Source organism: Portunus trituberculatus, chromosome 49, assembly GCF_017591435.1.
Source record: "Portunus trituberculatus isolate SZX2019 chromosome 49, ASM1759143v1, whole genome shotgun sequence".
NCBI classification, from domain to species: domain Eukaryota; kingdom Metazoa; phylum Arthropoda; class Malacostraca; order Decapoda; family Portunidae; genus Portunus; species Portunus trituberculatus.
Window position 1 is genome coordinate 14,339,755 of NC_059303.1, and position 17,310 is coordinate 14,357,064.

A 17,310-nucleotide genomic window follows, 5' to 3' on the forward strand; every position below is an offset into this window, starting at 1 on the left:
CTTCCTACCAAAAGTCTTCCATCCATTTTAGTAAACTGCCATGCACTCCTCCTACCATTTCAAGTTTCCAGATCAGTCTCCGTGTGGTACCTTATCAAAGGCCTTTTTAAATCCAGATATATTCCATCAGCCCAACCATCTCTTTCCTGTATTACATCTATCACCCTCGAATAGTAACATATCAGGTTTGTCGTGCATGAACGCCCTTTTCTAAAACCAAATTGACACTCACAAAGTATGTCATTTTTCTCCAAGAAGTCTGTCCATCTATTCTTCACCACCCTCTCACACATCTTAGCTACCACACTTGTAAGTGACACTGGTCTATAGTTCAATGGGTCTCTCTTGTTACCTGATTTATAGATTGGGACAATGTTAGCTCTTTTCCAGTCTTGGGGCACTACACCTTCCCTTAATGAGGCATCAATTACTTCACAAACTTTTTCTGCCAGTTGCTCCCTGCATTCTCTTAAAATCCATCCTGATACCCCATCAGGTCCCACAGCTTTTCTCACTTCTAAACTCCCCATCATATTCTTGATCTCCTCCACAGTTACTTGAAACTCCTTCATAATCCCTTTCTGTTCCATTACCAGTGGTTTGTCAAAAGCAGTCTCCTTTGTGAATACCTTCCGAAAGCATCCATTCATAGCCTCTGCCATTTCCTGGGATCTTCACTGCATACTCCATTTACTTCTAAACTTTCAATACTTTCTCTATTTTTGATGTTGTTGTTCACATGTCTGTAAAAAGCCTTGGTTGGTCTTTACATTTATCAATTATATCCTTTTCTTGTTTCTTTCTTTCTTCTCTTCTAATCAACACATATTCATTTCTTGCTCTTTTGTAACTTTCCCACTGCTTAATCCGTCTTTTCCTTCTCCACCTCTTCCATGCATCCTCTTTTCTTGTTCTAGCCTTTTCACATCTATCGTTAAACCAGTCCTGCTTTCCAACTTCTCTATGTTGTCTTATTGGTACAAATTTTTCTCACCTTCTTTGTATATTTTTATAAATTCCTTCCACTTTTCATTTGCTCCTTAGCACTCTTGAATTTCATCCAATTTGTCTCTTGAAAGAATTTCTTTAGGTTTCCAAAATCTGTCTTGGCATAATTCCATCTTCCCACTTTATATTCTTCATTTCTTCTAGATTTCTCTTCATCTATCACCTTGAACTCCAAAACTGCATGATCACTCTTTGCTAAAGGGCACTCCACCCTCATCTCCTCAATGACCATTGGCTCTGTACTAAAGACCAAGTCCAGTCTTGACGATGCTCCCTCTCCTCCAAACCTAGTATCTTCTTTGACCCACTGAGTTAACACATTTTCCATTGCCAGTGTCAATAGTGTATTTCCCCATGTTGTCTCTGATCCTTCCATTGACCAGTCCTCCCAACACACCTCTTTACAATTAAAATCTCCCATCATTATAGTTCGTTCACAGCCACCCAACATTTCTTCCAGACATGTTCCTGTATCACTTATCATTTCTTCATATTCCTGTACTGACCATGCATTTGTCTTAGGTGGTACGTACACCACTATGTAGTGCCTCTTTTTCCTTCATTAGTTTCTGCTCTGATCTTTAGCACTTCTGCCTTTCCCATACCTTCTTTCACTTGATCCACCTTTATATCTTTTTAACCAGCAACATCACTCCTCCTCCCATCTTACCTACTCTATTTCTTTTCCAAACATTATATTTCCTTCTCCAACCATCATCAGGTCTTCTCCCTCTCTCAGTTTTGTTTCAGTAAGACCCACAATATCTGGGTTCTTGTCCCTCAAGTAATCGTTGAGTTCTAAAATCCCGATATCACTCCATTTATGTTGGAATACATTACATTCCGCTCATACGTAAGTTTCTTTAGTCCTTTCTTGCTGTACTTTTCTGGGTTATGAACCACTTCCTCAGTCTCATATCCAAGATTCTCCAGAAAACTCTTTCTTCTCCTCTTCTGTCCTCTCTTCATTTTTTTCAAAGCCTCCTTTCTCAACTCATTTAACATTTCTCTTTCCTTTTCACCGAGATCTCTTCTCAACCAAATCTTCCTTGTTGTTTCCTGCTGGGCTAGCCTCCATGACTTCTCCACCAATTCATCTACATCCTTTTGTGACTTAAGTTTGATTCTTATTGGCCTCATACCTTCTCTTGTGAACTTTCCAATTCTATGGAAGTCCTCTATTTCTTGTACTAGGTCTTTTCCCTCCTCCTGCACCACATTAATGATATTATTTATCACCTTTTTTATGTTTTTCTCTCTCTCCATTTTACTCGGTGTCTTATCCTCCTCCACACCAAATATCACCACACATCTCTTTTTGTCTACAGTTTCCCTCACCAATGTGTGTGTGTGTGTGTGTGTGTGTGTGTGTGTGTGTGTGTGTGTGTGTGTGTGAATTCACTGTTTGATCTGCTGCAGTCTCTGACGAAACAGCCAGACGTTACCCTACGGAACGAGCTCAAAGCTCATTATTTCCGATCTTCGGATAGGCCTGAGACCAGGCACACACCACACACCGGGACAACAAGGTCACAACTCCTCGATTTACATCCCGCCTACTCACTGCTAGGTGAACAGGGCTACGTGAAAGGAGACACACCCAAATATCTCCACCCGGGCGGGGAATCGAACCCCGGTCATCTGGCTTGTGAAGCCAGCGCTCTAACCACTGAGCTACCGGGCTGTGTGTGTGTGTGTGTGTGTGTGTGTGTGTGTGTGTGTGTGTGTGTGTGTGTGTGTGTGTGTGTGTATAAAGTACACAAGTAAATTAACAAATATAAAACTAGAAATATATTTGTATAATACATATAGTCTTTGTCAACTTACAAGTTTTTCTGCAAACTCTCTTGCATTGAATACTGCTAGACTTGATTGTGCTGCTTCTATATTGACTTTTGCCATGTTGCCACATACTTTTAGAAGTTGTGAATCTATTGCTGCTTCTCTTGGCCGCTTGACTGGAAAAAAAAAAATAAATAAATAATGTATATATATATATATATATATATATATATATATATATATATATATATATATATATATATATATATATATATATATATATATATATATAAAAATATATATATATATATATATATATATGTACACACACACACACACACACGCGCACGCGCCCGGTAGCTCAGTGGTTAGAGTGCTGGCTTCACAAGCCAGAGGACCGGGGTTCAATTCCCCGGCCGGGTGGAGATATTTGGGTGTGTCTCCTTTCACGTGTAGCCCTGTTCACCTAGCAGTGAGTAGGTACGGGATGTAAATCGAGGAGTTGTGACCTTGTCCCGGTGTGTGGTGTGTGCCTGGTCTCAGGCCTATCTGAAGATCGGCAATAATGAGGTCTGAGCTCGTTCCGTAGGGTAACTTCTGGCTGTCTCGTCAGAGACTGCAGCAGATCAAACAGTGAAACATATATATACATATATATATATATATATATATATATATATATATATATATATATATATATATATATATATATATATACAGTAAGGTCTCGGTTTATGTCAGAGTTACGTTCCTGAAACACGACGTAAGTCGATTTTGTACGTAACTCGAGTTTCCGTACATTTCAAAGCATATTATGGAGTTTTCAACCAATCACTGTTTATGGTCATTCAGGTAAGTTAAAGGTTATATTGTTATATTATTTACAACTATGTAGGAATATGAAACACAAGCTTGTTTTTGTTGTTGATTAGGGCCACGAACGCGAAGGACTGCAAGTTGCAGAGAGGGTGGACGCCTGAGGCCGCCAGAAGGGTGGGCAGGTCGAATGTTGTGACGCGCATGGACAGCTGGGAGCGTGGTGCAGTGCGGTGGGAATAGAAGCGTGGGCAGCCAGGAAATGCAATAGGAAAGGGCAATAGGGATCAGCAGACAGGCGCAGACTGCAAGTCAGCTGCAGTGTCGTGTGGCCCAGGCGAAGGCTCGGAGTTGTTATTGTTGTGATGGGTGTGCGAGCCCTCAAGGTCGTCAACCTCCCGTTGTCATGGTAACGGGCTTCCCATTTTCTTCTTCCTCCCTCACACACAGCTGCTGCGTCCTTCTCATGTCTTTTAATTATGTCCTCTTTTTCTTGTAGCGTAATGGTTTTCCTTTTCTTAGCATCACTGCTGTCACTAAGTTTTCTCTTTGGTGCCATTGAGCAAGATACTAAGAACTTGATTCAGTAAAGCAGAAGTAGGATAACACTCTTGCCAGGGGCGACTGTGGTGGAATTGAGGCATGTTATTGTATTCATGCGTGACTGTGGTAGGCAACCACCAACAGTAACAATAAATCCCGCACTTTGCGATTTATAAATTTTCAATTTTTAAAATCTTAAATTGCCTTATAGTGGACTGACGTAACTACGAGTTTGACGTAACTCGAGACCGACGTAACCCGGGACTTTACTGTATGTATGTATGTATATATATATATATATATATATATATATATATATATATATATATATATATATATATATATATATAGTGGTACTTCGACATATGAATTTAATTCGTTCCGTGACGATTGTTGTATCTCAAAAAAAATTGTATATCAAATCAATTTCTCCCATAGAAATTAATGGAAATAGAATTAATGCATTCTAGTGATATAAATTTCCCCCCCCCCAAAAAAAAATCAATATGCTTTAAATACCCACCAAATATAGATTTAATATAAGATACGTACAATGTTTATTGTATGCATGATATAAATGTACTATATTGCCCAAAATAACAACAACCTGCAAAACTCGGGACATGTTGATAGACGTTCATCATGCAAGACTCGGGGCATGTCAATAGATGTTTAGGGGTTTTTGGGCTATATTTTGGCTATTTTCTTCCCGTCTTCTTTGCTTGTGAGCTGGCAACATTCATCAGGAATAAACATATGCTATACGTCACTGTGTCACCAACTCCCACGATGGATGGTGGGAGTGACAATGATTTCCTGGTGCCTGATTCCGCCACTTCTCCTGCGCGCCTTATTTCTACACCTCGGGTGTCTCGCCATGTTGCGGGGAGACAACTTTTGAATGAGAGTGGTATCAGAGAGAGAGAGAGAGAGAGAGAGAGAGAGAGAGAGAGAGAGAGAGAGAGAGAGAGAGATACAATGGGCCTGTTTTCTATCGGTCTAGCCAAGGCCGCTGAACCCAATCGGACGCAAGGCCACATACACCAATGACACCACCTCATTCAACCTGTGATATTTTGGTAACCATACCATCTAAAGACTTCAGGTATTTTGCATTGCAAAGAGGAAGAGTTGTTTGTGGGCAGAACACCATTAGTACACACTCGTTTATTGAATTTCTAAGTGTAATCAGTATGTGAATACAGGCTATTTTTGTGTGTTTGTCCCCAAACCTGCCGAGTCAGCACGAGCGAAAACTCCCAACTCCCCCTAGCTTTAGGGGTTAAATGTACATTTGTATTTACCAACGCTGTGACAGAACTTCGTATATGTAGTATGGAGGAGGAATTGGCGAGTTACCCATGCCTTACTATTGGCACGCCACATGACCTGGAGTTTCTCTTTTAACACCTTATGTGCTTTAAAGGCCCAGGGGTTCTCAGAATGATACACCAACAATGGTTTGACTTCACAGTTACTACTAGCGTTAGCGCAAAGGGCCAAGTCACAAATACGCACACCACGTTCATATTTTGCAATTATCTTGTGTTTCATATCAATTGTGAGACTCTTCTTAAGTTTCTCCTTTTCAGCCTCCTTATTTTTACTTTTGGGACCCAGGATCACAAGGTCTTGAGTTCACAAAACTTAACAAAAAATACAGATTGCCAAGCAACACAGACACATACATGCACAAAGGATAAACAACGATACACAATGTGAACTGAATATTCGGGTGGATGCGGGTAGCCGAGCGATCGCTGCGCCACCTACCGATGGCTAATCGTATCTTAAAAATGTCTTTGTATTTCAAGGCGTAAATGATATGAAATTTTTCGTCGTATATAAAAAAAATTGTATGTTGGGGCGTTCATATCTCGAGGTATTACTGTGTAAATATATATATATATATATATATATATATATATATATATATATATATATATATATATATATATATATATATTGGCACAATATGTGAGAGGGGGCAACCCACACAACCTACTTTTCAGATAATTGCGTTTAAAGTTTATCACTGATTACTCTTATAAAAATGGTCAAAATGTATTATTATTATGCATCAAATGAAAGATCTAGGATATTTCTGTCATGCCATGTGGTTTTTAATAATTCCCTTTTTTTTTATGGCTGGAAATTTTATTCACTCCTTACTTCACATTTATATACAGCATGTATGGCATAAAAGATATTATGTTCAAAATTTATGTGTTAGGGTTCATTTTCATCCTTTATATTGGCTTGAGACATTTAAGTTCATCATCAGAAACAATGCATTTATGTTCTTAACAATCCCCTTAGCAGATTTACCTACTCAATAAATCCCCATCCAACCCAATAATGAGGGTTGACTGGGGATTTATTCCCCATCATTCCACCTATGAACAAGATTGGTTGTGGTCACAATGGTGATGGAATATACTGTGACTCTTGATGACAGGCACTGCATATTAGTCTTCTTTGCTCTTTTGCTGGGGTTAGTATGCCAGATATCCACACCAATGTCAGGTTGAGGCACCACAGAGGCAGGGGAGTCAACATGTTTATTGCCATGTGAAGACATGTTATAAACAATGTAAAAGTGCTGAGAATCAGGAGTAGTGTGCCTGGTGAAGGCAGAAGCTGGTATGGTGTGGATGCATTACATATGGTGGAGTATGACAACAATAACAATACCATGCCGGGCAGTGATTGGGCAAGCGCACATCCCAGCATGCACAGAACTTGTCCCTCTATTGCATACAGGAGATAGGTTAGTCTGATCCACACTTTGGCCCAATTCAGGTCCCTTTAACCCTTAGTTTAACCATCAAGATGGTCAGATTTCCTCTGCCAGACCCTCCCACATGATAATCACACCCTTTAACAAGTTCTTGTCTATAACTCAAAACCTCTAGATTTGAGGGTTATCTTCCTCTCACATACTGTCTCATATATCATCTTAGATGTTAAATTCAATTAATACTAGGTTCTAGACATAAAAATCAAGGAAGTTGCAACCACCACTCTTGAACATACCCAGAAAAAAATAGCAATGAAATGGAAAGGTTAATAAATCTAAAACATCTAATGGATCTAAGCAAGTCTTAAATGGAAAAAAGTACAAACCATTACCTTTTAGAAGTTAACATTGATTTAATTCATATTTTCAAAGCTACAAACATATGAAATGAAAGGTAAGTCTCACCAGCTTCAAATGCTTCATTGGCCTTCAGCACCAGCATCTGGAGATTGTGTGTGTCCATATTTTTGTCTTCATCTACATATTGGTGGACCTCAGTCATCAAATCCTGGTATTTTTCCCTCACAACCTTGTTTGCTTCCTCAGACAAATATGATCGCTGTCAAAAATAAGAATTTGTGTCAAGGGATATGCGGGCATATAAACATTACAGCCACACAATAGTTATTACATGCATGGATCTATCTAAGCACACACACACACACAAAAAGTGAAAGATGACCAGTGGGAAGTAGAACTAGAAAAAGGAAAAAAAGAAAAAGGACTTGGGAGTGACGATGGAAGAAAACAACCAACCGGTAAGCCATATTGATAGAATTTTCAGAGAGACATATAATTTGCTAAGGAATATTGGATTAGCATTTCACTATATACACGCACACACACACACACACACACACACACACACACACACACACACACACACACAGAGACGCAGCAGAGGAAGGACGCGATACCGTCGCTCCCGAGAATCAGCTGATCTTCACTACCTTTGTTTGGGTTTACAGTGGCCTGGGCGATAAGTGTGGACTCATTTTTTTTTTTTTTTCATGAATACAGTGTTAAATAATAATGAGTGAGAAAGATATTCCATCTAAATGCAGGTATGTGACAAGGGAAAGAATGAAAGCTGATGATGACAATGTTGGTGAGGGAGGAGGAGAATTTGAAGGCTTTGATAAGGCGCAAACTTCACTATTTGATAGAGTCTTAACTATGGAACGTAAATTAGATAAATTGATAAAGGAGAGTATGGGAATGAAAGAGAATGAAGAACAGGATAAAGAGCTCCAGAAATTGAAAGAAAGGATAAAAAGAGTGGAAGAAAACGAAACTAGGCTAAGAACCGAAAATGAAGAATTAAAAGTCCAAATAGCGAACTATAAGAAATTGATGGAAGAAGGACTGTAAAGCCGAGAAAGAAAAGAAAAGCTAAAAGATCTAGTTAACAAAGAAGAAGAAAGAGTACAGGACGTGATTAAGAAAGAAGTACAAGCATGGAGAATCCAAGATAAGAAAGACAAGGAATCATTTCAAGAAGTATTTCAAGAACAGTTAAAAGAAAGAGATGAAAATATGACAAGCAAAATGATAGGAGTCCTCAAGAAAAAAGAAAATTTAGTAAGAGAAATTGCGGAAAAAAAAGAGTGTAATTATTTTTGGACTGAAAGAAAAAAATGTTAAATATAGACCAAGAAGGGAAAAAGACGAAATGAAATCAGTAAAAGACCTACTAAAACATCTGAATGACGAGGATAGACAGAACTTAGAAGAGGAAGTAGAAGAAATCCATAGAATGGGACCATATCAAGAAGGAACAGTGAGACCAATTAAGATATTACTAAAATCACAAGCAGCAGCAGAGAAGTACTATATAGAAAAACGAAACTCAGAGAAACAGAAGGTTGCAAAGATATATATATAAAGAAAAATAGAAACGAGGAGGAAAGGAAGAGACACAATGAACTGGTGGCAGAAGCAAGAGAAAAAATAATGAAAGGTCAGAGGAGGAGAAGAAGGCATTTTTGGAGAATTATAGGAGACAGGATAAGGAAATGGTATATAAAAGAGAAAGAAGAGAAAAGAATGGAGCAAGTTTAACTAAAAATGATAAGAACAAGAGATTAAAAATGATGTATACAAACATAGATGGGATTTTATCTAGTAAATTAGAATTAAGAGATTACATAAAGAAAGAAGAACCAGATATTGTATGCCTGGTGGAAACAAAGTTAAATGAGGCAATAAAATAGACATAGATAAAAGGTATAATATATGGAGGAGAGACAGAGTGGGTAAAGGAGGAGGAGGAGTCATGATGATGTTAAGGAAGGAGATAGTGGTAAATCAAGTGGAGTTTGGGAAGGAAAATCAGAAATACTGTATGTTAAGATGCATATTAACAAAAAGGAGTTAACAATCATTGGAACATATGTGCCACCAAAAACAAACTCATGGACTAACCAAGAATATAGAGACATGATAGATGACACAATAAGGAGTCTTACAAGAATCATTAAGGAAAGGAGAAAAGTGATATTGATAGGAGATTTCAACTGTAAGGAGGTAGACTGGGAAAATTATGAAAGTGGTATGGGGGAAGATGCCTGGGGAGATAGATTCCTGAACCTAATGATAGATAATTTGATGGTCCAAAGAGTAAAGGAAAACACAAGATTCAGAGGTTTTAGAAAAGGTTGGTCATGTGTGACAAATTTATTGAGTTTCTACTCTAGAATAGTTGATAATGTACAAGAGAGAGAGGGATGGGTTGACTGTATTTATTTAGATCTAAAAAAGGCTTTTGATAAAGTGCCACATGAAAGATTACTATGGAAGTTAGAGGAGAAGGGTGGCTTAAAAGGAAGCACATTGAGATGGATGAAGAATTACTTAAGGGGGAGAGAAATAAGGACGATAGTTAAAGATATGAAGTCCAAGTGGAGAACAGTAGACAGCGGAGTGCCACAGGGGTCAGTATTGGCACCAATACTTTTTCTCGTATATATAAATGACATGCCAGAGGGAGTGAACAGCTACATAAATCTGTTTATGGACGATGCGAAACTGTGCAGAGTCATTAAACAAAAGAGGATTGTGAAATACTACAGGAAGACTTAAACAAGATCTGGAAATGGAGCAAAAATGGGAGATGGAATTCAATGTGGACAAAAGCCATGTCATGGAAATGGGAAAAAGTGAAAGACGACCAGTGGGAATCTATAAGATGGGAGATGGAGTAGAACTAGAAAAAGTAAAAAGGAAAAGGACTTGGGAGTGACAATGGAAGAAAATAATCAACCGGTTAGCCATATTGATAGAATTTTCAGAGAGACGATAATTTGCTAAGGAATATTGGAGTAGCATTTCACTATATGGACAAGGAAATGATGAAGAAATTGATAAGTACTAAAATAAGACCTAGATTGGAATATGCAGGAGTTGTGTGGACTCCCATAAAAAGAAACACATAAGAAAATTAGAGAGACTACAAAAATGGCTACAAGAATGGTTCCAGAATTTAAAGGGATGGCATATGAGGAGAGACTAAAGGCAATGGATCTACCAACCTTGGAGCAGAGAAGAGAGAGGGATCTGATACAAGTTTATAAATTGATTAACGGAATGGATGAAGTGGATAATGAGAAACTGATCCTGAGAGAAGAATATGACTTTAGAAGCACAAGATCGCATAGTAAGAAACTAAGGAAGGGACGATGTCTGAGAGATGTTAAAAAATTTAGTTTCCCGCAAAGATGTGTTGAGACTTGGAACAGTTTGAGTGAGGAAGTGGTATCAGCAAAGAGTGTACATAGTTTTAAAGAAAAATTGGATAAGTGTAGATATGGAGACGGGACCACACGAGCATAAAGCCCAGGGCCTGTAAAACTACAACTAGGTAAATACAACTAGGTAAATACACATGCACACAGAATGGGACCATATCAAGAAGGAAAAATGAGACCAATCAAAATACTACTAAAATCACAAGCAGCAACAGAAGAAATCTTACATAGAACAACAAAACTTAGAATATCTATATAAAGAAAAATAGAAATGAGGAGGAAAGGAAGAGATACAATGAACTGGCAGCAGCAGTAAGAGAAAAGAATAATGAAAGGTCAGAAGAGGAGAAGGCGGCATTTTTTTGGAGAATTCTAGGAGACAGGATAAGGAAATGGTATATAAATGAGAAGGAAGAGAAAAAAGTGTAACAAGTTTAACTAAAATGATAAAGGCAAAAGACTAAAAATGATGTATACGAACATAGATGGGGTTTTATCAAGTAAACTAGAATTAAGAGATTACATAAAGAAAGAAAATCCAGATATTGTATGCCTGGCTGAAACAAAACTAAATAAGGCAATCAAAATAGACTTGGATAATAGGTATAATGTATGGAGAAGAGACAGAGTGGGTAAAGGAGGAGGAGGAGTCATGATTATGTTAAGGAAGGAGATAGTGATAAATGAAATGGAATGTGGGAAAGGAAAAGCAGAAGTATTGTATATTAAGATGCATATTAATAAAAAAGAGATAACAATCATTGTATCATATGTGGCACCAAAAACAAATTCATGGATCAATCAAGAATATAAAGACATGATATATGACACAATAAGGAGTCTAACGAGAATCGTTAAAGAAAGGAGAAAAGTGATCTTTTATGACCGATTAAATTACAGAAAGGCTGATATTGAGAATCTCAAGAACTATTTTAAAAACGTAGACTTGGAGGAGATGGAAAACTCAGAAACAATGCGAGACAAATATAACTTATTTTTGGAAATATACAAAACAGGAGTCAGGGAATATGTCCCAAAAATATAGACCTAAAGAAGAAGGAAAGAAAGATTGGTTTAATGCAAGGTGTGCCAAGGCAAAGGAGAAAAGAGATGGAGCATGGAAAAGGTGGAGGAGAAATAGGAATCCAGCAAATAAGGAAAATTTCAAAGCAGCAAGAAATGAATATGTTAAGGTGAGGAAGGAAAAGGAAAAGAACTTTGAAAAAGACGTTGTCGAAAAATGTAAGGAGCAACTAAAATTGTTCTATAGATTCATAAATGGAAAAATTAGGCAAAAAGAAACAATAGAAAGGTTAAAAGGAGAGAACGGGATGGTGGAAGACCCAAAAAGTATGGCAGAACTATTAAATAAAAAATTCCAGGAGGTCTTTACTAAGGAATCCAAATTTGAGAGGCCACAGAGTAATAGAGAGACAATCTATATGAAAGAGATTAAAGTAACCAAGCTTGAAATAAAAGAGTTAATGAAGGAACTGGATGAAGAGAAGGCAATGGGACCAGATGAAGTCTCAGTCAGAATACTGAAAGAATGTAGGGAAGAACTAGCAAGTCCTATATACAACATCATAAAATGCTCAATAGAAAATGGAACAGTACCAGTAGAATGGAAAAGAGCTTAGGTGGTTCCCATATATAAGAGCAGAAGGAAGGAAGAACCTTTAAATTACAGACCGGTATCACTAACTAGTGTAATATGCAAGATGTGTGAAAGAATAATAAAGAAACAATGGATCGAATTCCTTGAAGACAACAAATTAATATCAAATAATAGCCAATTTGGTTTTAGAAAAAGACGGTCTTGTATAACTAATTTATTGAGTTTCTATTCTAGAATAGTTGATAGAGTACAAGAGAGAGAGGGATGGGTTGACTGTATTTATTTGGATTTAAAAAAGGCGTTTGACAAAGTACCACATGCAAGATTACTGTGGAAGTTAGAGAAGGGTGGCTTAAAAGGAAGCACATTGAGATGGATAGAAAATTATTTGAGGGGGAGAGAAATAAGGACGGTAGTTAAAGATATGAAGTCCAGATGGAGAGCAGTAGAAAGCAGAGTGCCACAGGGGGCAGTATTGGCAACAATACTTTTCCTCATTTATATTAACGACATGCCAGAAGGAGTGAACAGCTACATAAATCTGTTTACGGACGATACAAAACTGTGCATAGTTATAAAGCAAAAGGATGATTGTGAAATATTGCAAGAAGACCTAAATAAGATCTGGGAATGGAGTAAGAAGTGGGAAATGGAATTCACAAAAGCCATGTCATGGAAATGGGAAAGAGTGAAAGACGACCTGTGGGAATCTATAAGATGGGAGATGGAGTTGAACTCCCTCCTAAAACCCGTAAAAATCATAAAATATCATATGCACCTAAATGTATTACTGACTAAATTAATAAAACACATGTAATATACTAAATAAAAGACAAAAGTATCAAGCAGAAAAAGCATTGCAGAACATTCCTAAACTTCTGGTATTTTCCAGGCAAGATCAATCAATCGATCACAGGGGGGGATAGGCCGGGGGTGCACGTCGCATTGCCTACCATATAGGGCCATGAAGCACCCCAGGCAGACACACCTTGCAAGTCTCCATGCAGGCTCCCTTCCCATGCCAAATAACTCCCAGTAAGAGCCATTGACTTGCCGCAGCCATGAGTTCTGTGGACATCAACTTGGCCTCCTCCATGCTGGGTTATCCCATTCGGAGACAATCCGATATGCAGGATCAGCTTCCAAATAGCAGGCCACATGCCCATATAGTCGCAGTTGGTGTTGACGGACTATGCTGGTAATTGACCTCGAATCAGTCTCATGGATCAATTGGTGATTTGACACAAAGTCATGCCAGTGGTACCCCATGATTCTGCGAAGGTATCTAGTACAAAGATATCAATTCGTCTCTTCAGATTGGTGTTCAGTGTCTATGTCGCACAACAATAGAGTAGGACAGAAATCACCAGTGACTTGAAGATCCAAATCTTTGTCCATCTGCACAGGCACCGACAACGCCAAATAGTTGTGTTGAGCGAGTCCATAACACTATGGGCCAGGCCAATCCGCCGTACAACATCCTGGCTCAATCCACCGTCATTATGTACTGCACTACCAAGGAATGTGAAGTTTTCCGAGATCTCAATGTCCTCACCATACGCATGGATGGACTGTACTGTTTCATCCAGTACGCCACCAAACACAGGAACGTTGGTCTTGGGCCAGGAAACCTTGAGTCCCAAGGGTTTCACCTCCTCATGCAGTGCCTCTAGAGCCACTACCAGAATCTCCAGTGACTCAGTAAAGATTACTGCATCATTGGCAAAAACAAAATCTGTAATCTCAGTACAGGTAACTCTTGATTTACGCGTGTTTAATTTACTCGTTTTTGTTAATACGCGACCGAAAAAATATTATAATTAATGAAATTTGCACGATCGGTTTGCTTATACATGAATAAACCACATCACGCATCCCCCCCATTTATCTATTGCTTCTTATGAAAATTACAAGTTTGTTTTAAGTGAATTTTGAAATACGCGATGCCTCTTGGAACGCATCTATTGTGTAAATTGAGAGTTACCTGTATTGCCAACAATGACTTTGGTCTACAGCTCTGCCTAGTACCCAGTCCATCCAAGTGCTGAAAAGTGATGGAGCAAGCACGCATCCCTGCCTCATTCCTGCATTCAGAGGGAAGCTGGACATCCCCACTCCACACTTCATAGCACTAACAGTCCCGGAGTAGGGGCCAGTTAATAGACCAATAATCCTTACAGGAATTCCACGGAGATGCGGAAGATCCTAGAGTGTCTCTCGATGCACTGAATCAAACACCTTCTTGAGATCGACATAGGTTGCAAGCATTCCTTGTTGAAACTCATGTCAGTGCTCCACCAGTATGTAAGGCACTAGGATCTGGTCAGTTGTTGACTTACTGGGTGTGAACCCAGACTGTTCAGGTCTCTGGTGTTTGAAATGGACAAGCACCTTGCCTGGTACACTGAGCACTGTTATACTGCAGTTGAAGTCCTGACAGTCCCCTTTCCCCTTCCAGATGCTTGCTTTATATATTGATGCCATCCGATTTAAATTAAAATAATCCAGTGGTTATATAGAATCTGGTTCAACCAACATCCGACTTATACATATCTGATTTATAGAGGGTTTACTACATAAGCTATACACTCAATCCTCCGCTATCATGCCTAATTGGTGCTCTTATCACTGCGCAATAGCCGAAATCATGATAGCCAGAGTGAAGAACCTATTGACACTAGAACCTCCAAGCTGTCAATTTTTTTATCACTTTGCCCAGTTTTTATACCATATAATAGTAGAAAAATGAAGAAATAATAGTGTAAAAACTAATCAAGAATCATAATAACAACATAAATTTAAAATTTTATCTAGTGATTTGACGGCATACAGAACACAGAGGTACATAAGACGCACACTCATTTCAACCTTTTAAATTCAGGAAAAAACGTTTTTAGTATATTTAAGCATATATTGTTAAAAGCAATCTAGCAACACATTATGAAAGATGAAAACATTTATTTTTCCTTGTGCTCCTGAGTTGGTCTTCTTGCTGTCACCCAGCATTTATAATTTTTTCTGTAGGTGGTGGCCCACAGCCCTCACTGGTGCTCTATTGCCATGCTCCCTGGCATAATGTACCACTTGCAGCTTGTAGGAGATTGTGTAGCTTGGTCTTTTTCCTCCTGCTACCATAACAGAGTGCCGATCAGCAGATATTTATAAACATGCATCACAGCCTCACAGGTTAGATTGCTTTCATTTTTACTTGTTTTTAAAATGATAATACTGGTAATGATAATAATACCAGCAATAAAATAATGATGCATGCAGTTAGGAAAGGTTAAAATACTGGAAAAAGGTGTGTCTTATATGCCATCGAATAAGGTACCTCATTGTGGATGATTAGGAGCTTAGATGGATAGGTAGATTGGGAAAATATGTGAAGAACTATTTCTCAATAGAAGTATATAGAGAAACTCAACAATCACGTGATGTCATAATCTGGAAGGTTTTGAATGAAAGGCATGTGACAGCAGTAATTTCGTGCACCATATAGACATATGTGTAGGTTTTTAAGCATGCACAATTGCAACGAAATGTGATAGTGGAAGGCATAATAGCAGAGGGTTAAGTGTACAATATCCCCCTGCTATTTGCGGGGGTTACGTTCCTTTCCCTCCCACAATTCCCGAAAATCCGTGAATTATTGATGCAGTTTTAAAATGGCTTTGTATGATAATATATATGCTAAAATATGCTTCCCAAACACATTCTAAAGACACTCTTACTCATTAATACAGTAATAATGTAGTAATATGTAGTAATGATAAATGAAAAACAGTAATAATGTAGTATAATATGTATAATGATCAATTAAAAACATTTTAATTCTATTGTACTCACCAATAATGAATGATGATGAAATTTTTTTGGCGGCATTATAGGGCGTAAATGATACAGGGGTACAGTAGTAATTACATAACACACCAAAAACTTGAATTCAAACAATCACTTTGAAAACCTGCATGCGACTGAGAGAGAGAGCTGTTTAGAGTCTTGCAAATGAAGATGCTTGTGACGTCACGTCAACTATCTTTTCTAATTTTTTATATTATATTAACTGACATTGTTACTTTAAAATCATTTACCAGTTAGGGTGAATGTGAGCGTTTTTCTGCTAAAAAATGGCCTGAGAAATTCACGAAATTGCCAAAATTATGAAAAAATTAATAAATAAATAAAAAATCCGCAAGTATGCAGGGCCATGAACGGTGAACCGCGAATGGATGAGGGTATACTGTAATGTATATCGTGTGAAACTAAGTGTAAGCTATAATGTTAACAGAATTGATATAAATTAGTTGGAGAGGCTTTGGTCCCAATTGCATTTTTCCCCATAAGAAATGAACTTTGCATCTCAATATTTTGAATCTCAATCAGTATTTTTGTTCCCAATTATGATCGAGATTCAAGATTCATCTCTACTAAAGAAAATATCGAAAAAGTGCAGTCATATAAAGGTGAAAATTTTATAGTTTGGAAAATACCTGTACAGTGAATGTTTGTCAATCCAAAAACTGATAACACAAATTTCCCAATAGTTCAAATTTTTTAAAGTGGAGTGAAAAAATTAATTCAACGTCAAATTAGGTCCCCGTACATATTTAAACCAGTCTCCAGAAGCAACCTGAGCCGAGGGGTGGAAGTAAGTGAGCATTGCTACCGAAGCTCTCCTACCTACAGAGCAAATCTGTGCCAAATGGGGAGGTGTCCAATGGCTACCAAACTACAATATCACACTTATGGGGCATGAGGTGTCTTAGTCTTTTATTACTTACTACTTACTGCAAAGTGTTTTCAGGGATACATCCTTTAGTGCATATTCCACAGGACATTACTCTCTGCATCCAGCTGCCCCCTCCTGTTTGGGACACTCAATCAGATGTTCTACTCAGCAGCAAAAGAGCTGCCCACAGGAGACTGGTTGCTCTCTTCATAGCAGAAGAGCTTGCTGACAATCCTTTACTAAATGCTGTACACATTATTCATAAAGG

At 38.1% G+C, this 17,310-nt stretch overlaps 1 protein-coding gene across 2 annotated transcripts in view; it reads right to left on the bottom strand.

Annotated features, from left to right (window-relative positions):
• The window catches only part of LOC123499343 (EP300-interacting inhibitor of differentiation 3-like), a 35,280-nt gene that overhangs the window by 11,431 nt on the left and 6,539 nt on the right, over positions 1 to 17,310 (bottom strand). For both annotated transcript variants that reach the window (XM_045247223.1, XM_045247222.1), the window contains 2 exons: positions 7,355 to 7,508; positions 2,836 to 2,966 (listed from right to left, as the gene is read on the bottom strand). In XM_045247223.1, the coding sequence (XP_045103158.1) occupies positions 2,836 to 2,966; positions 7,355 to 7,508 (285 nt within the window). The remainder of the gene's footprint in view (positions 1 to 2,835; positions 2,967 to 7,354; positions 7,509 to 17,310) is intronic.